The 21,208-nt window shown below is 36.0% G+C and overlaps 2 protein-coding genes across 3 annotated transcripts in view; one reads left to right on the plus strand and one right to left on the minus strand.

Moving 5' to 3' along the window:
• Positions 1 to 38: 38 nt before the first annotated feature.
• On the minus strand, positions 39 to 9,256 carry mettl4 (methyltransferase 4, N6-adenosine). Its single transcript, XM_056257840.1, has 8 exons — positions 8,976 to 9,256; positions 8,768 to 8,833; positions 7,064 to 7,418; positions 6,404 to 6,473; positions 6,109 to 6,283; positions 1,891 to 1,997; positions 1,716 to 1,801; positions 39 to 563 (listed from the first exon to the last, which is right to left on the minus strand). Exons 1-8 carry the CDS (start codon positions 9,243 to 9,245, stop codon positions 388 to 390), a joined length of 1,305 nt encoding a protein of 434 aa, XP_056113815.1. The 5' UTR covers positions 9,246 to 9,256; the 3' UTR covers positions 39 to 387.
• Positions 9,257 to 11,226: 1,970 nt separating this feature from the next.
• smchd1 (structural maintenance of chromosomes flexible hinge domain containing 1) overlaps positions 11,227 to 21,208 on the plus strand; it is a 70,697-nt gene continuing 60,715 nt past the window's right edge. For both annotated transcript variants that reach the window (XM_056257838.1, XM_056257839.1), the window contains exons 1-3: positions 11,227 to 11,625; positions 11,768 to 11,843; positions 12,409 to 12,567. In XM_056257838.1, the coding sequence (XP_056113813.1) occupies positions 11,455 to 11,625; positions 11,768 to 11,843; positions 12,409 to 12,567 (406 nt within the window). In that variant the 5' untranslated portion in view covers positions 11,227 to 11,454. The remainder of the gene's footprint in view (positions 11,626 to 11,767; positions 11,844 to 12,408; positions 12,568 to 21,208) is intronic.

Consider the following 21,208-nt stretch of genomic DNA (forward strand, 5'->3'; position numbering starts at 1 on the left):
GCACAAAGGGCAGGTCCATTTGTTACAAACTTAAAAAAAAAAACATTTCTGACACACATTCTTAAAAATGTTACTAAAAACAGACAAATTATTGGAAGGCCAAGTACAATCCCAACTACTGGCCAGACCAGGCTCGCAGAAAGGAAAAATCCTTATTGTGGAGCCCCATAACGAATTGCTAAAATGTATGTAGTAAAATACTGACAGAACTCTTTGCATACATTTTTATACAAAAATATTGTTGTTTCTGCTTGGTATAAAATACACCATTCAGATGAAAACACAATTGTACTGCATTTTACATGGTGAACTGAAAGTTTATATCCATGTATATAATACAAACTTTCTTATACTAGTTTCTTGTAAAAAAAAAAAAAAGTCCATGAGCTACTGTGTAAGTGTTTGGGATGTCCTGGCCGGATCCTCGGCCCTCTCTCTGGTAAAATAACTGCTGTGCTGGAACTTGATGACTTCGTTTCCCCAGCTGGTCCAGTCACACTGGAGACTTCGGGCAAACAACTCTAAACACTTGGGCTTGTGGCTAATGTACGGCTTTAGCACAGCTGTAGCACAAAAGAGAAAGAATTAGCACGAAAGCTATAAATCAGGGAAGTTTGCAGACCCAGTAGGACAAAACATACCATAGTGAACTACAGACAAGTGCACTGATAACAACAATAACAAAACAACTGGGGTTTTTCCATGCAGAAGATACACTTGTGTGAAAAAGAAGTGCGCTTAATTGTATTGAATGTGCACATGTACTTCAAATCTTAAAAGAATATTGTTAAGAAACTGCAGATAATATAACAGTAATGAAATAAAAGCCCACTTAAAGAGTACACTTTCATCACTGACTCACTATGTTTCTTAACAAACTTAAGTACACTTAAAAAATGCAGTTTGTAAGAATTTCAAATTAAAAGTTAGGTCATGTTTTGATAATCCTTTGTCATGCTCTAAAAAATAAGTGTTGTCTTACATAGCCGACTAAAGCACATGTAAAGTACTTCATTATAATTTCAAATGTAGTGTATTATTCAATATTACACTTCAAGTTAATATAATTATTAATAAATGTTAATAAATAGTATTTTAACCAGTTTCACAGACGAGGGTTAAGCCTAGTTTTTTTAACTGAAAGCAACTTGCACTGACAGATCTTAAAATATGTTAGTGTCATAGTTTTGTCTCAAGATGCACGTTTATAAAAGCATCTTATTTGTCCTAATGGAACTAAAGCCTAATCCTGGCCTAATCTAAGCCCTGTCTGTGAAACAAGGCCAATATGTACTAAAATGTAGTTCATTACAAATGTGTAATTACATTTATAATTAAATGCATGACATGTATTTGTACATTTATCAGTATACATATTTAAATAACACAATTAATTACAATAAAATTACATATAAAAATGTACTCAAGTCCTACTGGTCAAAAAGCACTTTGAAGTTCAGCTAACATTTAACAATTTAAAATATGATTCATTTCCATTTGATTGCAATTAACATGAAGAACAATTAAGTCTCTAAAAACATTACATTAAGTTTGAAAATACGTTTTTTTTTAAAGTGCATTATTTTCGGGAGTACAAAAAGTGCTACCTTATCAAAAGGATAGGCAGGCAGAGACCAAAATGAAGTATAATCTGATATATGAACCACAAGTGAGCTTATATTGCAGAGGCACAGATTTGTTTTAAGCGTGTGCACCTGACAACGAAGGCTTATGAGAGTGCAGTACTGAGGGGACGCTGATCAGAAGCCGCTGCTCTGGAAGCTCATCCACCGCTAAACACCTGTAACACACAATTTTGGAAGCTTTGGAGATTACAATACAAAAAGATGGAAGGAAAGAAGACTCCAATGTGAAACATACACACATTACCTCACTGTGTGGTCAGTGCGAGAGCGATACCTGCCAAGCACCAGCACTTCATAAGGCTTCTTGTGCTGCGAATCCAGAGGAAACACAAACTCCCCTGTTCGGGTCACCTGGAGATTCAGCCAAAATGTCACAAGCTGAGCAGTGTTGGTGACTTTTACTTTCAAAAGTAACATGTTACATTATTGCAGTCCTCTTTAAATCAAGTAATTAATTATTAAGTTTTGTTGTTACTTTATGAAAACCCATTAGTTACTTCAGAAGACTTAGATTAAACCGCTGAATCGCTTTATGAACCATTTTGAAGCTTCAATGGATGGATAGAAATTTCTCAGGTTTTATTAAAAATAACCTGATTTGTGTTTTGAAGATGAACATGAGAATGAGTAAATGATGACAGCATTTTGGGTGGACTGTCCCTTTAACCATCTGGTGGTCTTCAATCATGTTAGACCAAAAAAAAGTTTTTTTTTTTTTTTTTTACTTCATCAGAATGGTTTGAAACTTGCCGACTTTTTTTTTTTAGCAATTGCTATATGAACGCGTGCATATGTGTGTGTGTGGAAATAATTAGAAAAGGTGAAATGGTCCACAAAGATGCTAAATCTAATTAAAGTAATAATGTCTGAAAATACTATTATAAGCAACAAAGGAATACACATCCCTATACAGGTCCTTCTCAAAAAATTAGCATATTGTGATAAAGTTCATTATTTTCCATAATGTAATGATAAAAATTAAACTTTCATATATTTTAGATTCATTGCACACCAACTGAAATATTTCAGGTCTTTTATTGTTTTAATACTGATAATTTTGGCATATAGCTCATGAAAACCCAAAATTCCTGTCTCAAAAAATTAGCATATCATGAAAAGGGTCTCTAAACGAGCTATTAACCTAATCATCTGAATCAACTAATTAACTCTAAACACATGCAAAAGATTCCTGAGGCTTTTAAAAACTCCCAGCCTGTTTCATTCCCTTCCGTAGTGAACTCACTGGTTAGACCAGACGTGGCGGTATTGGACCCCACATTGGTCTAAAACGGGGGACTGAAGGGTTGGTCAAAATCCCTTGCCTCTTCAAATACATCTATAATCATATATCCTTTTGAATGGTTATATACTTCCTTTATAAAAAATCAATAATCAAATATATTCATTATCACATAATAATTTTTATATTCTTTGTGCTTGTGAAATTATATTTTCTTAAATGCATGTGATGTAAGAAACCAGTTTCTTTTAGGTGCATTCCAATCTTACTTTGAGATTGCACGCAGTACACGCAGGACACGAAGGCCACGTAACCCACAAGGCCGTTTGTCTCTTTCTCTGGTATCAGTAGAGGGTCCTAAAGGCAGCGTGGGCACATATGATTCTTCGCTGGACATATGGTCAAGCTATATTGAGCGTTACTATCAAACTTTAATTGTTGTATTAAAATGTATTCTTTCCAGTATATTTCCTTCCTTCGGAGTAAATGCCAGTGATCTGTTTTTCTCCCAAATGAGTGAATGTTTTAGCATTATGTTTTGGTATACTTAACTGATAATAAGGAGCTCAGACTCTCTTCAGCCTTGATGGGAGCTGTTATTTGCTAGTGTCTGTTATTTGTGTGTGTGCGTATGACATAGGTTCTGGACGGTCGGACCAGACACCCCGGCGCCCTTCTCTAACCTGCGAGGCCACCACAGACCTAAATCTAATGAGTGGACGACAACTATCGTGACTAATGGCGATAGGCACCCCTATCTCCTGACATGTGTTAAATTGTTTAGGCTCTTAATGTTTCTTAGCCAATGAGAATCATTCAACCTGTAAGCAATGACGTAGCTTAGACCTTGGAAATGGTATAACTGCTGTGATCTTTGTAACTGTAAGGGGGGCGGCCTACGAACTCCTGTGTGAGTCTTGAAGCTGACTTCTGCAAACTATCTTCAGTAAAACTTTTCTTTGATTTTTTATAATTCTGACTCCGGGTCTTCATTCTTCATATCTGGTTCTGGGTCTTTGACTGTATACCCCTTACAACTCAAAACCGCAATCATGGGTAAGGCCATGTTTACACGGAAACGATCTGAAGAGAAAACGCAAAAGTGGCGTTTCGTTTTCACTTTTTATTCTGCGTTTAGACGAGCGTTATGGGGGGGAAATCTGCGTGCATATGGAGACGCAAAAGTGTTAGAAATGCGATGTAGTATGCACTCCAGGCGGCTAGGTGGCAATGTGAAGCACTGCCACACAACAACAACAAGTCCGTGCGCCTGCGTACAACCTTCCTTCTACTTCTCTCCCTAGTAGCGCGAAATTGAAAAGACTCTTGGACGTTTATCAGAGCTGCTAGGGCAACTTGAAGGTCCGACGTATGGAAATAATCCGACATGTTGGTTGTTATTTTCCTGTACTGGCGCATGCCTGTGACGTAAATGCGTACGCGACGAGAGCCGCCATGAGCAGATTTGCGTTTTTACCCGTTTAGACGGAAACACGACGGTGGAGCGTTTTTAAGATTTCCACTTTGGAGGGTGGTTTCACTTTTTTGCGTTTTTAAGCCCCAAAAACGCCGTCGCCGTGTAAACGAAAGGCACATCCGATAAAATATTATTACGTTTTCACCCGGAATCGTTTTCGTGTAAACAGGGCCTAAGACTGCCGACCTGACTGCTGTCCAGAAGGCCATCATTGACACCCTCAAGCAAGAGGGTAAGACAGAAAGAAATTTCTGAACAAATAGGCTGTTCCCAGAGTGCTGTATCAAGGCACCTCAGTGGGAAGGAAAAAGTGTGGCAAAAAAACGCTGCACAACGAGAAGAGGTGACCGGACCCTGAGGAAGACTGTGGAGAAGGACCGATTCCAGAGCTTGGGGGACCTGCGGAAGCAGTGGACTGAGTCTGGAGTAGAAACATCCAGAGCCACCGTGTACAGGCGTGTGCAGGAAATGGGCTACAGGTGCCGCATTCCCCAGGTCAAGCCACTTTTGAACCAGAAACAGCGGCAGAAGCGCCTGACCTGGGCTACAGAGAAGCAGCACTGGACTGTTGCTCAGTTTTGCATGTCATTCGGAAATCAAGGTGCCAGAGTCTGGAGGAAGACTGGGGAGAAGGAAATGCCAAAATGCCTGAAGTCCAGTGTCAAGTACCCACAGTCAGTGATGCTCTGGGGTGCCATGTCAGCTGCTGGTGTTGGAGCACTGTGTTTTATCAAGGGCAGGGTCAATGCAGCTAGCTATCAGGAGATTTTGGAGCACTTCATGCTTCCATCTGCTGAAAAGCTTTATGGAGATAAAGATTTCATTTTTCAGCACGACCTGGCACCTGCTCACAGTGCCAAAACCACTGGTAAATGGTTTACTGACCATGGTATTAGTGTGCTCAATTGGCCTGCCAACTCTCCTGACCTGAACCCCATAGAGAATCTGTGGGATATTGTGAAGAGAAAGTTGAGAGACGCAAGAACCAACACTCTGGATGAGCTTAAGGCCGCTATCGAAGCGTCCTGGGCCTCCATAACACCTCAGCAGTGCCACAGGCTGATTGCCTCCATGCCACGCCGCATTGAAGCAGTCATTTCTGCAAAAGGATTCCCGACCAAGTATTGACTATTGAGTGCATAACTGAACATAATTATTTGAAGGTTGACTTTTTTTTTGTATAAAAAAAAAACTTCTTTTATTGGTCGCATGAAATATGCTAATTTTTTGTGACAGGAATTTTGGGTTTTCATGAGCTGTATACCAAAATCATCAGTATTAAAACAATAAAAGACCTGAAATATTTCAGTTGGTGTGCAATGAATCTAAAATATATGAAAGTTAAATTTTTATCATTACATTAGGGAAAATAATGAACTTTATCACAATATGCTAATTTTTTTAGAAGGACCTGTATATATATTAAATATCTATGTTATATTTTTAACTTGATCACTGAATTAATTGAAAATATTTTTCTAATATTTGTAATATTTATTTTATATAGATATACATTGTGCATCATTTAGGGTTGAATGTTGTCTAGTACAACAAAATTCCCTTCAAAAGAAAAAATATTATTGAAAATATTATTTTCTTACGGTAAATATGCTTATTGTCTTCAGTCTATTTTGACCTCAGGGTATCATAAGTGAGGAATACCAGAGGGTTAATGGTGTTTCTTCCTCCTAATGAGTGTTTTAGTGTACTTCTCCTCTTCTTGTGCAGTTGTGTTGTGTGTGTACCTTGACCCAGAGCCACTCTGCTAGCACTTCAACTGCCCAGTATGGGTAGAGCTCTTCTTTGACGAAACGCAGATGCTTTGCCCGGTTAGTTACCCACGTAACCACCAAACATTCTGGGGCAGCCAGTGCTGGCACAGGAAGCTGCTTGAGCTGAGAAGATGGCAGAGAACTGTATCTGTCAATCATACCATGATATGATTTCAGGCCAGAGCAGTTTCTTATTGCAGGCAGAGAATGAATCATTTCATATCCACATGAACAGGTATGCATGCATGTCTATGTGGAGTCACGTTACCTGTTGCTTCTTTTGACAGATTTGTTTTCCCATGGCGGATCAAGGATTATAAGGTCAAACTTGTCTCCACCTGTAGTCAAAATGTAGCAATATGCAAAACTCACTAAACAAAATGATGCGAAATTGGAAGCATATAAAGTAGCATAATAAAATGACTAAAACAAACTAAAATTGGTAACACTTTACAATAAGTTCCCATTAGTTAACTCTGGTTAAGGCATTAACTAAGAATAAGCAACACATTTGTTACAGTATTTAATCATCTTTGTTTATGTGAGTTTATGAAAATACAACTGTTTGTTAGTTCATGTTAGCTCAGGTCCATTAAATAATAATAACAGATACTTTTGATTCGAATAATATACTGTATTAGTAAATGTTAAATTTAATATTACCTAAGATTAATAAATGCTTTAGAAATATTTTTTTATTTTTAGTTAATGTTAACTAATGTAATTAATGTTACCTTTTTTTTACCCTGAAATTATTCAAATTAAACCCTAACATATACAAATAAAAACCAATTCAAAATATTAATACTATATTAGTATATAAATAATACTAAAATAACACTGGTCTTGAAAGCTTTAAGCCATTTAGCTGCTCTACATAAAATACTAAATACTCTATTATGTAATAGAATAGTAAATTAAAACTCACTGTTGACAAGTGGATGCATATGTGTGATGTCAGACAACAGGAATCGGCTGCGGGGGGGCAATAGATACTTCTCCCTCATCAACGTGACCTCATAAGCACAGTCGAATGGGTTTTCTGTGATGGATGAGAATAGGTCAAGTGGTGGATCCAGACCATCTCCGTTCAGCGTCTGCACTGGTGCCACAGACTCGTCAGTTAACGGGAGCTGTTTGGCCATGTCACATAAGGCAGCAAGCTGGCACTCGTGTGTTGGCAGGGATTCAGAGGGTGGTGTGATCAGAGCTTCGGTCAAGTATCCACACTGACGTCCAGCTTCCAGAAGAGCCTGGGAGCCCTCCAGAACCACTGACCTGACCTGAGAAGAAAAAAATCAAAACAACGCATTCACAAAAAGAGAGTGTGTGAGAGGAAATCTGTATGCTGGAATGGCAAGCAAAAAACAAATCCTGATGGAATTCTATTGGAATTTCTAACATAATTTGGAATCAGTCCTAAAGGATCTATTTTAGTATGCACTGAGTACATGAAAGATTTACAACGTTTATAAAACAAGACAAGCAATATGCCGAAGATAAAAAAATGAGGACCTGATGAGGTGGTTAATATGAGCAAGGAAAACTGAGCAAGGAATCAAATGTCATTTAAATGTTAGTTTCAAAAAGTCAATTTTTTGGTCATTAATGCAGTTGGTTATGAAAGTAAGTGAGGTAGAATGAAATTCTGAAAGCTCACCCCCCCAAAAGAAAGAAAAAAAAAAAGAAATCTGTCATTAATTACTCACCCTAATGTCATTCCAAACCCATAAGACTTTCGTTCATCTTTGGAACACATGAAGATATTTTTGATGAAATCTAAAAAGCTTTCTGTCCCTCCACTGACAGTCTACGCAACTACCACTTTCAAGCTCCAGTAAGGTAGTAAACACATCATTAGTAAGTAATCCATGTAACTCCAGTGGTTTAACCTGTTTTATGAAGTGAAACGTGAGTGATTTGCATGTTGGAAATTCATATTTTGTCAAATAAATTATGTTTTTTTTTTGTGCAAACGCGAGTGCTTTGTTTGCACAAAAACAATTTATTTTACAAAATATGAATTTCCAACACGCAAATCACTCACGCCACTTCATAAAACCGAGGTTAAACCACTTTGGTCACATGGATTACTTTAATGATGCCTTTACTACCTTTCTGGGGCTTGTCAATAGAGAGACAAAAAGCCCTCAGATTTCATTAAAAAGATCTTTACTCGTACAGTGTGTACAGTACAAAAGATCTCGTACAGTGTGTACAGTTTCCGTACATAATAAAATATACTTTTGTGGCAAAAACCTTGGAAATAATTTGTAATTTTTATCCTATTATCTACTATATTTATTTGCTAGGTGAGTGTCATGGTGGGTTTTGGTTATTTTGCTGTTGTTGCAGTCTGTAAAGACCTTTGAAAAAACTGAAATCATTTAGCGAGAAGTGATATGGAACTGTAATGCGGTCAAGACCTGCCTGCAAACTACTATCTACTAACATCCAAAAGAACTAAAATATATATAATAATGAAACAAGATTGCCAAATTTGATCTAATTTGTTCCCATTAGGATTAGTTCCAAATCATGACATTGTTATGAAAATACAATAGAAATCTGCACAGATTCCTTTTAAGTTTTGTTGACACGGGGTATTTAAGAAATAAATAAAGCATGTCACCTTTCCATGATAAATATGGGCATCTAACTCCCCTGTATTGAGATCACGCTGCTTTCTTTTTCGTTTCTGCAAATAAAAAACAAACTGTTAAGAGTCATAGAGCAATCTCCAAAGCCCTTATAATTGAGCACAGTATATCAACTAACATAATAACAGCAACAATAAATATGCGGCTTTCTTGCTTTGTGTCGCTTTTTCCGTTGCATACCTTTCGTGTTTGAAGATCAATCTTTGCAAGTTCATCACCATTGCTATTTTCTGCCGTGTGTAACGGAATACTGCTTGTCAAGATACCTGTGTTGTGTCGAATTTGAACGTGGGGCTTCAAAATATTAAAATATTCCATCTTGAAACAGTTTTTGAAGTATGTCGGCTTTTCAAGCCCAGCACTATAACAAACACAGCGCTGCAAACCCGCATCTATGTGAGTGCAAGAGTCCAACAGCCAGCCCCAGGAGTTACCACACACAATAGACATTTACACAATACTAGTATTCATCCATATACTAGCGTTATATATATATAAAAGGTTTCATCACATTTCAGGATAAATAAATGATGCTGCTGCTGCTTCTTCTTTTAATGTTTAATTGCGGTTGGCAAGCTGGCTTTTGGCGCATTACTGCCACCGACTGGACTAGTGTGGAGAATCAACGTCAAGCCACAAGTGAGGGAAAATCATGCTATTGTAAATCTCAATTATTACATAAAAAGCATAGGCGGAGTTTGACATTCGAGCCAGGGGGGGCAAAAAAAAAAAAATCATTGTAGCATTCATTCATTCATTCATGTAGCAATCATTGTCGTTCGGACACAATTAGGATAAATGAAATGTGGACCACTTTTGCACTGTTAAAATATTATCTTCAACCAAAACAAAAAGATTTTTAGTTTTTCTTTTCTTTCCTTTTTTCAAAACACATTGTGGCAATGAGAGTGATTAAAGTTATATTTCGCATTTTATTGTACTTCATGAAACATTTAAAACATTTTGAGACACGGGAAAAATGAACAGTCACACAATAGCCTACTCTCCACGTTTGAAACACAATTGTGGCAATGAGAGCGATTAAAAAAAAAAAAAGTTATTTCGCATTTTGTTGTAGCCATTTCATGAAACATTTAAAACATTGAGACACGGGAAAAATTAACGGTCACATAGCCTACTCTCCACTTTTGAAACATATTGAACAGCATATTGAAAGCAGTGTGTTGAGTTTTTCTCCATCTTAAGCAGTTATTTGGCAGAGAAATAAAACTTACAGACCAGTTAGATACTGCTCAGACTAGTGCAACAGTAATTTTCGTTTTTTTGCGTCCTGCGTCGATAATGGTCTCAGGTGAGAGCTTGGCCGTAATGTCGCTTTCGATGTGAAGGATCGCAAGAGAAGAAAACCTGGCTGCTCCCATCGTCAACCGCAGCCTGTTCTTTATCCTCTCATGGAGAGTCGGCCTGGCATGAATAATACAGCGGTTTTAGTCCTTTTTGGGGATCCATGTGAACGGACGTGTCTGTACGCGAAAAACACACAGGAAATTCCTCACTTACCGCGATACTTTGAGATCCGCCAGTCGTGAGAAAATTAGCTTCTTTTTCAATACAGTAATTAAAAATAATTTAGCCTTAACTTACTCATTATACCCGCAAAAATGATAAGATAAGACAAATAAAATGAGAAAATATGAATACAGTATTTTTTTTTTTTTTTTCAAAGCACAAGGCAGGCATTAATTGGCTCTGGTCTGGGGGGGCAGTGCCCCCCCTAGCCCCCCCCAAACTCCGCCTATGATAAAAAGTAATAATTATGACATGAAAAGTATGACATATTAAGTCATAAATAGATTAAAAAGCCTAAGTTACGACATGCCGAGATTATGAGTCATGACACACATTTTAAAATTAAATTGTTAGAGTCAAAATTATGACACACTAAGTGTCATAATAATTTTGACCTTGTATGTCATAATTTCGACTTTTTAAGACATAAATAAAACAATTATGCCATAATTATGACTTTTAAATTTTAACTTTTTAAAGCATGATTTTAGGCAACTCCCCAAGTGAACCCGTGGTCAATCCTCAGAGACGAGTGGACAAGCAGAAGTCCACAAACTGTGATCAACTCCGAGCACTAATAAGGAATGGAAATTCACCTCCAATACATTTGGCCATACTATTTAATATTTGAAACAACCCAATAAATTCATCTTACATTTACATTTAAGACACATTGGATGCTATATTCTATCTATAAGAGGTGTACAATGGTTTTTAAGAGCATTTTCGAATAATCTTAAGACAAAAAATATTTTGGAAATACAAATTATTCTTAACTTTATTCTTAAGTTATAAAATTAGAAGAAAATTCTTCTTTTTCTTTTTCTTCTTCACACTCCATCCCGGTAGGAGGCGGTCATGTGTCAAAAGCTTTTTGCTAATCGCCATAAAATAGTAACGAAGAAGTAACGAAGGATGCTGCATTACGAACTAGGAATTTGGGTGATGTTCCTGGCGCGAAATCTTTAAGTTTATACCCCCCATCAAAATACCTCGTTACACGTTAATATTAGCATATATATTAGCCTGGTGAACGACAGAACAAATCTAAACCTCAAGATAAACATGTCAGTGACGAAGTGATGAGTTTCTATTTGTTTCTGTATCAGAGGTTGCTGGCTACGCAGTAATGTGTGACGAAACGAACATGACCGAGGCCGGAGCGGAGGGAGACCGGGGGAAAAAGACATCGAAATCGGTTTGTGTTTATGACTGTCGCCCGGAGAGCAGCGCAGCGCCGGGGAGGACGATAGACATAGCGAACATGGATTACAATGGCTTTCTGCAGGCTCTGAGACAGGTAAAAAACACTTTCTTTTACTGTCTATGGTAAAGCAGCTGTTTACCAGGGTAAATTACCAGCACGCAGTAGTATGACATCTCTGTCATAAACCTTGTTAACAGGTACATTTAACAGTGACTGGGTTTTCTTTTCATTTTAGGAGTTTTCACTGTCGACAAACGAGACTTTCGTTATTAGCACGACGGACCGAAAAGAGATTGACGAAAAACTTTACAGTAAGAGCTCTGAAATGTCTGAAAGCTAACATAATATTTATTTACTTAACGTTACCTGTTGTCATTTTAGTGGTTGCAGTTTTTAAATGTATATATTTTTGCTTGTTAAAAGTAAAAAAAAAAAAGTATTGTATTTACATATATAAACCGTAAAAGTTTTTAAATAAATATTATATTTATTTATTTTCATTTTCATATCATTTTTATTTGATTTCAAAACTGTAAAAAATAAAGAAAATATCTGATTTAAGTCAAGAAAATAATTAAGGTTTTAAATTAAATATTGTATTTGACTTATTTTCATTTTGTTTACAGTTTTTCAGTGGTTTTTGTTTTATTTAAAACATGTAAAATGTAAATTTGTGTATATAAATGTTAATTTATATATATGTATATAGTATTTTTTCAAAAATGTATTGCAAAACTGAAAATGTTTATTTAATAATAATAAAAAAAGTTAATTTAGTTGTTTACAGTTTTTCATATAAAAATGTAAAAATAGTTGGTTTTTAAAAATGACTTTTTCATGTACTGATATGGATTTGTTTGTGTTTTGATGTAACAGAGGAGCTGGTTGATGGGAAAACCTTGCAACTGTTAAAGTCTGTGAATCAGGAGCTGCCTATGGCGATTCAAGAGCGGATTGAGTATCTGCCGCACTACCATACTCTAGTGCAATGTGGCATGTATGAGTACTACGCTAGTGAAGGACAGAAAGCATTGCGTAAGTTTGCACGCTCACCTCTGCCATACTGGCATACATATACACATAAACATCCTCATAGTCAAATCATCCTATCGTTAGTGTATGAGATCGCTGATACACAATATTATCGTGCAGTGGGGGACTTATCTGCTCCTTTATTCCATCCTTAATTTACTTTTTTATTTATTAATATATTTGATTATTTACTTTTATTATCACAGGAAATGACACGCACAAAACGTGAATAATTTTCCATCATATTTTGCGAGCTAAAAAGATAAAGTTGATGATAAAGAAAAATGTCTCAATATTGGAAATTCAGTTTTAAACCATGAAGTGAGCCAGTGGATATCACACAAGCAATGTGCAAATTCTATGTGAGAGTTATGCCGGTAAAGAAGTCTCAAACTACAGTCAATTATTCATTACAGAAAGTAAAAGTAAAAACTGAGCGTTCGGCCGCTGACGCTGCATTAACAGCGCATATTCTCTGAGACGACAAGAGATGAATCTACTTAAACATATGCTGATAACGGTATATCACTGTCTTAAGTTATTTTGTTAATATTTCTCTTGTGCCCCATATGTACTAAAAAAATTAGAAGAGAAGTATATTGTGTTAAAAAAGTTGTTTTTAAAGGTCAGTGTTTAAAATAAAGCTTGCTTATAACCTTGAAGCTGAAACGGAGAATGCTCGACCCACCATAGACTTTAATTTAAATGAGGGCTTCTGAAGAGTACAAGAACTAGAAGAGTGAAGAGACCGATTTGGAGTATAAGGAATAGATAGGTTACAGAGATATGCAGGGGCTGTCCCATGGTTGCAAGGTTATATGTTAAAATCAAGAGTTTTAAAATCGATACGTGCCTGTATGGGAAGCCAGTGTAATAAATAAAGTACAGGAGTGATATGCTGGCAGAGACTTGTATGAGTCAGTACCTGGGGGGCTGAATTCAGTTTCTTAATGGATCTATCAGGAAGACCAGAGTGAAGTGCATTGCAATTATCAAGCCTAGACACAATAAAGGCATTAACAAGCCTTCCCGCCATGGGCAAGGCGAGAGAAGATCTAAGTCTGGCAATATTTCCAGTTTTCCTTTTAATATGGGCATTGAATGTCAGTAGTGTTATCATAAACGTTGTGTTAAAATGTCAATCAAACTATGATTATGATGTGATTTATGGCCCTATGTTGGTACAGAGTTGTGTGCCTGTCACTCATGACTGATATGTGTCAGTCATGACTGTCGTCAGGGCTCCAGACTAACTTTTTGCCTTGGTTGCACTGGTGCGCCTAACTTATTTATTTAGGTGCACCAGCACAAAATTTAGGTGCACTAAAATTTTTCCTCGTCTCGCGTCACCTTTAACGCCACAATTTCAAGGTCACCTTTTTATCACGCTCCATATACATTCATATATATTATGTAAATGCTTTTAAACAATAATAATAATAATAATTGCTGTTTTTACATTGTTCAAGTTAGGGCAGGGTATTGACACAAATTTCACAATTCGATTCAATATTGATTATTTTGGATATCAGGTACAATACATGGCAAATTTTCTCAAGGAAAACAAATCTCTTAACTAATGCTTTAAATTGGGAGTCAGTTGTAGCCCACTATGCTTCATTAGCCTACTATAATATTGAAGGTACCTGATTTGTACACAAACACTTAAATTACACTTTTATTTATTTTTATAATAAAAGTTATATGAAATATAAACATTTAAATGGTGGCTGCATAAAAACTTGCCAGATTTTTTCAAACAACATGTATTAAATATTGAAAAACATTAAAAAAAATTATAATGAATATGCAATATGGTGCATATATTTGGCAAAATGCTCCTCCCTAGAGTTAATTTTTCTAGCTAGCTAACGAGTTTATGGTCACTGGATATGTTTTTTTTCTGAGGTAAATGTGACGTTACATTACATTGTTTACAAGCGTTTTACTGACGTCTTTCCACGGTTGAAACACTGATTGAGCGATTCCATGTGAAAGATACGGATTTCGATAAGTTGTACCCTATCTTTTAGCACACTTTCAGATGCTCGTTCATGTTTATTTGGCGCTGTAACTGGTATTATTAAGGCGGAAGAGAAGATCATGTGCGCTCCGCTGCTGCTGCTTCTCTTGAGCTGAGCCAGAGCGATCTCACGCCACAGCGCCAACAACACACTATTTATGTTTTTGAATTTCATAAGAAAATGGACCTAATTTGAAATCTGAGACTTTGTTTCATATCAATAGTAACAAAGCACAAAGATTATTGCGATTTATTGGATGGGATGCGCGCTACAATGTTCCGTTCATTCATCAACTGAAAACAGCGTAGCCCAACGGTTCGTAAAAATGAGAATCGATTAAAATCGAGAAATCAATATTTTTCACCTAGCCCTAGTTCAAGTAGCATACATTTTTAAAAGTTTCTTCGTCGTCTGTTTTCTTGCATTTATTTAGCTGATGCTGCTGATTGCCGTAACTGATTCTCTGGTGATCAGGTGACAGATCGCAATTTATTTCAATCACACAGAACGGAGCATTTTAGTCCTACAGGAATATCTGAACCACAGCCAATCAGAGGCAAAGACCCACCCAATCTCTATCTCTGATTGGTTTAGACCACGATATGATCCAACCAAGCGTGCAAGGAGAACAAAAGACTCGTTTGTTGAGAGGCAGCGGATGCAATCATGCGAGAACGTTAGGTGCACTGGTGCGACCTAGGAAAAAAGTTTAGTCGCACCCTTACAAATTTTGGTCGCATGTGCGACCAAAATGGTCGCACTCTAGAGCCCTGGTCGTAGTGTTCTTGTATCAAGAAAACAGTGTTTCTGATTTACGGTGGTAGCTGACAGGCTCCTGTATGTCTAGGAGGTTTGGAGCCGTGTGACATCCTCCTTTGGTGAGATCCGGGAAACTTTTAACCTGTTAAGCTTCAAGCCCACTTTTGAAAAATCCCCAGAAATGACATACCCAAACTAAAACAGATGCAGTTCATGAACCCTTTGCACTAAAAGCACAAGTATGATCTCATTTGAAAGCTGACACCTGGTTGTTTATTGTAAATGTAGAATTAATTATTGTCATAATGAAAAAAACAATTTTAAATAGCTTCAAAGTTTTGTAAAGTTATTAGAAATTTATTTTTATGAAACATCTTCATGAAAATAAAATTGAAGTTGGCCCTGGAGCAATCTAGAAATGCACTGCAGCTAAAGCCACATGTCTGACCATTTTATATTTAAAATCTGAAAATGATAAGTATAAAGCTCTGTATTTAGTTAAATGTTTTTCAAGATCATGTCAAATTACTTTATTTTGATTAGACTCTATTAGCAAACTGATGTTTAGTCATCTTCTGAGTCATCTATTCAGTCTATTTTCTCTATTGTTTTGTGGTGCCCCATTCAGTCTCAGTCTCCCCTGCACACATTTACACCTCTCCAGACTGGTTATTATGGCTCTAAATATGTATTTCTTTTGTCTGCATTATAGCTACTAACGACTGGCTATTTACAGGCTATTCATAGGGTTTCAAACCCTAATTTCTTTTATCAAAGTTCTCACTAAATATTTGAAACTGGTATCAAATGCACTGAAACATTTCAGTAAGCATTCCTATTTAGAAAAAAATCATAAAACAATAACTGCTCGTGGCAGGTGCGCCTGGGCTCGCTAGCATGTTAGCTTAGCACACCATCAATACACGACCATTTATGAGATTAAAACTATGTTTGCGCTCCAAACTCACTATATAACGCAAGTCTAGTGTTTTAAATAATCTTCTGTGATCTAACTTGGCTTCAGATTAAAAAAAAATCAGACAGAAAATGTATTATTTAGTGTTCTGAACGATGATGAAATCTATATCGATTAGCATTACATTATAAACATAATCTATTATTATGAAATACCTGGCATGGCTTGAAGAACACAGGTAACTCAAATATCATTGCAATCATGTTTATTGTCTTCAAAAAACACCTTTATCTGCATGTTACAGCGATCTCTGTCAGCTACTTTCTGTATCAGTGACGTCCTGGAATGTCACATGACTATGGGTCTTCTTCATGATCCATATATGGACTTTTATTGGACATAATAGCGCCCCCATGCTATTGGTATGAATGGAAAACACAGCACATCTCAGTAAGAAGCGATCATTATGATTACATCGACGCATTTGGGTATAAATTCAATAAATATTATTCCTGTCTATAGAAATATGATGTGAATCTATGAGAATATATCAAATTTTCTCCACATCTGCACATTGTTGAGCTAAAAGCCCTCAGGGACGTTGTTTTGTGAATCGCTGTCATGACGACAGCACGGAGTGTTTTTTATGAATGGACCAGCTGACGCTCATAATTCATATTAAAGGTATCGACTCATTTTTTTCATTTCATAACTCCTGACACAAATTAAGACATAACTGCCACTATAAGTTTCTCAGAATACAATAGTGGTCAAATACTGAATCTTGAGTCTTATATCTTTTTAATGATGTATATTTTGTCAAGGTATAACATTAAATCTGATAGTATATTTGAACTAAATAAAAAAAAAAACGCTTCAGTGCGCCGACGCTCTGGAGAAGGTTAAGAGGTTAAAAGACAAAAAACCTTTTGTTTGATTTTATGACCATCTTTTGGTAGATTTAGGCACCCCTTGTCACTCATGATTGACAGAGACTCCATGTGTCAACAAAAATCTGGGCTCCTTCCAGTCAGCTGGGGGGAAAACTGTTGCTGATTGTATTTTCCTTTGATTGTTGGGGGTGAAATTCACCCAAGCAGGTATCACGTAATGGTGGCACCCTGAGTGTTGAAAACCTTTGTTGTAGGGTAGCCTATATGTTAATTGAGTCAAAACATTTGAGTCAAGGCATTCAGGAATACCATTAGCCCTACGTGTGTGTGTGTGTGTGTGTGTGTGTGTGTGTGTGTGTGTGTGTGTGTGTGTGTGTGTGTGTGTGTGTGTCACAGTAGGATGTAGTACCTGAACTATAGGTTTATGTTAATACCTAAGACAAAGAATCAAAACATTTTTCTAAAATCACAGTTAAGGTGTTTACAAGTGGAACTGGCGGGGGAAGAGTGCAACCTAAATGGGTTTGTTAATGGTTTTACGACAGTTGCTTAGGCTGGATGTTTAAAGAATGACACTTCATCAAAAGCTGGTGATTCTCTGGGCTCGCACACCAAAAACATTTTTAGTGTATATCAATTTGGTCGTTACTTTTGTTATTTTAGTATTTTTTAAAGAAAATGTTTTAGTTTTTACCCCAACCCATAGCGTATGTGTCAATGTGTGTGTGTGTGTGTGTGTGTGTGTGTGTGTGTGTGTTGCAAAACAACAACAGATTTACATATTTTACTTCAAACTAAGGGATTTTAAATGTTCAGACATTTATACATTTGTTTGCCACAAAAAACAAGGAAAGTTGTCTATTTTCTTTAAATAAAACTTTTACTTTATTGTATTCTTTAAAACAGACTGATAACCAGCAACTGGTATTAGAACTGTAGCCGAGCAGATCCTCACACGAGTAAAACACAATTTTCACTAGAAAATGTATGACTGAACCTTTTTCTTTTGACAAACCTACATTTCAAATTATACCTGAGGTGTGTAACAACCACACATTGATTCCTAAGATCCGGGGCACAGTGCAAACAAGCAAAAGTCAAGAAATCAAATCTTAGTGTAATCTCCGTGAGGTCAGAAAACAAAACTTTATGTTGAGTGATCCAGATAAATCTTTATGCTACAAAACATCATAGAAGTCACTAGCACTTTAAACATCCAGCACAAAATTAAAGAGATGAGCTCTATTACACATCCTCCAAAAATGTGTGTGTGTGTGTGTGTAAATAGTACTGCTAAACTCTTTGTGCGTATTTTTACACGCTAACATATTTTGACAGGGGGTATTTCACACAGCAGTGATACAAAGTTTTCACACTCTTGAATAACTTTCAAACATAATCTTTATATAGTTCCTGTATGTGTGTCCAAAAACATCTGTAAGATTCAAAAGACCAAATCAGTAAGAAAAGAGGGCACAGCATACATTGAAAAGCAAGATTTTATAATAAATACACAAAATCCATTTGTGAACAAATGTGAAAGTTGGTACATTTTGTTTTGTAAGTAGTGTTTTTATCACTCCACTAGTGTTATTCGTCTTATTCAGATATTTTGTTAAAATATTTTGTTTGTTGGACTCTTCTTTGAGAACTGTCAACATTCAGTGTTTATAGGAATAAATGCAAATTAAGAATTTAAGTGATAGTATTTCTGCTTGAGAGTGTTTGACTAAATTGATATTTCTTGCAATGCAACTTTACAGCTATCTATGATTTCAGTTTACACAAAGCATCAACACGAAAAATAAGTTATGCTTTTAGTTTAAGTTTTACACTTAATCTGTTACAACTGAATCGCATCTGACTATTGCACTGAGAGCTATACATTGATTCATTTCATCAACTTTAATAATGATAAATAATGTTCCACACTCTGGCAAAATGAAAAGAAATAATGAAGTGTGCATAAATCACCATGTAAATTCAAGACCCCAAATCAATAAGAAAATAAATTACGCCATACAGACATTGTTTATGATGCATACATAGAAAACTCAAATGTTGAACAATTTGTACTTTTGTTTCATGTTTTGTAAATATGGTTTTGCAAAGGCTTTTTATCACACCACTAGACATAGTCATCTTGTTGAGATGACACTGTTCACATTTCTTTCTTTTTTGTTTTTGTTTTAGGTGAAGACAGAAACGATGTAAGTTTATGCTATTCCGCACATGGGAAAACGTGTGATGAACGCATGGCTTACATTTAAGAGGCTTTTTTATTTATTTATTTATTTATTTATTTATTATAAATGACTGAACTTTCTCCTTTTGACAAAACCAGTATTTCATATTATATTAAACTTAATATTATATTAAGTTGCTCAACGTCCCGCTTAGCATTACAGATTAGTTTGTTTTTAATTGGTATCATCATCTTCTTTGACTCAAATAAAGTTACTATATGTGCTATAAATCTTCGTAATTTTTTTTTGCTCTTCTGACAGATTTGTTAGAGGAACGATATGCCACAGTATTGTAATGCAAACACATTAAGAACAATAAAGTTACAGGTCCTTGTAAAGACTATGAGTAAAATTCAAACAATAGTTATACAGGATTTATGTTTGCACAAAAGGAAATACAAGAGGTAAATTTACTTCAACCATGTGTACGGGGTATAAGAGGGTTGAAAAGCTGTTTATAATAAACACACATAAGTGTGCAAATGACGGTTCTATTACGCCGATAGATTTAGTCATCTTGTTCAGACAGCAGATGATACTGTTTCACAGTATGTATGTAGGACTCTATGTTTTTAGGTGAAGACTTTTCTTAAAGAGCTGTCAACATTCTGCGTTTTATAGGAATAAATGACTATTCATTTAAGTAATAGTCTTTCTGTTTGAGAATATTTGACTAAGCTGATACTTTGTTTAGGTCAACTTCCCCCATCTATCTATGATGTGGTCTATATATGCTGTTTTACACTTAAAACCATACAGCAGAGTCACATTTGACTATTGCCCTGCGATGCGTATTCATTAAAGCATGAGGTTGTTAAACAAAGTTTCACACTTTGGTAAATCCTGCAGATAAAATTGCACAAAAGCAAATTCGAAGAGGTCACAAGACATATAATAGGACCAACATGAAAAGTGAGACTTGATGTTTTTATGTTACATACATACAACTGTTACACTTAAAACAAAACCTATCGATTAGCTATATTATGAGTCAAGGTGGCACAGACACACAATTCGTCATGTTTGTCTTCACAATCGGGGATTCTTTAAGAAAAACAGTATGTGTCCATCATCAGTGTATACCAAATTTGTTTAACATATCTTCATTTTCCACAATTATAAATATTGATTAGCAACAGCTCAATGGTTACCAAATGCTAGTGAAGAGATTATCTACAGAATGTCACTGGCACATTAGTTAGCTATTAGTGATAGTGGCCCTGGTATCGTCAGAAGACCTAGAGTTCACTAACATGACATGGGAAACAGACATCGATGGGGAAAGTGTAAAGAAAACACCACACAAGCATTACAATCACACCCGACATTACAATAAGAATGCTGCTGTTATGTTCTTTGCAAAATCAAAGAACATAACTCAATCTCCATAGCAAAATCAAAGAACATAACTCAATCTCCATACTGCTACAACTAATTGCCGTTTTCTGATTGGTTTATATGTGTACTCACTGCGATGTGACGATGCCAGGGCCACTATCACTAATAGCTAACTAATGTGCCAGTGACATTCTGTAGATAATCTCTTCACTAGCATTTGGTAACCAATGAGCTGTTGCTAATCAATATTTTTAATTGTGGAAAATGAAGATATGTTAAACAAATTTGGTATACACTGATGATGGACACATACTGTTTTTCTTAAAGAATCCCCGATTGTGAAGACAAACATGACGAATTGTGTGTCTGTGCCACCTTGACTTATAATATAGCTAATCGATAGGTTTTGTTTTAAGTGTAACAGTTGTATGTATGTAACATAAAAACATCAAGTCTCACTTTTCATGT

This window comes from Rhinichthys klamathensis, unplaced genomic scaffold (assembly GCF_029890125.1).
Source record: "Rhinichthys klamathensis goyatoka isolate OS25496 unplaced genomic scaffold, OSU_Roscu_1.1 h1tg000145l_1, whole genome shotgun sequence".
Classification (NCBI taxonomy): Eukaryota; Metazoa; Chordata; class Actinopteri; order Cypriniformes; family Leuciscidae; genus Rhinichthys; species Rhinichthys klamathensis.

Excerpts from the sequence above, each read along its gene's own strand:
- mettl4 (XM_056257840.1), bottom strand. The coding sequence starts at position 9,245 with ATGTCTATTGTGTGTGGTAACTCCTGGGGCTGGCTGTTGGACTCTTGC. Across the intron at positions 6,284-6,403 it reads TCTGTCAAAAGAAGCAACAG|ATACAGTTCTCTGCCATCTT; the intron begins GTAACGTGACTC and ends TATGATTGACAG. Across the intron at positions 564-1,715 it reads TCATAAGCCTTCGTTGTCAG|CTGTGCTAAAGCCGTACATT; the intron begins GTGCACACGCTT and ends TTTGTGCTACAG.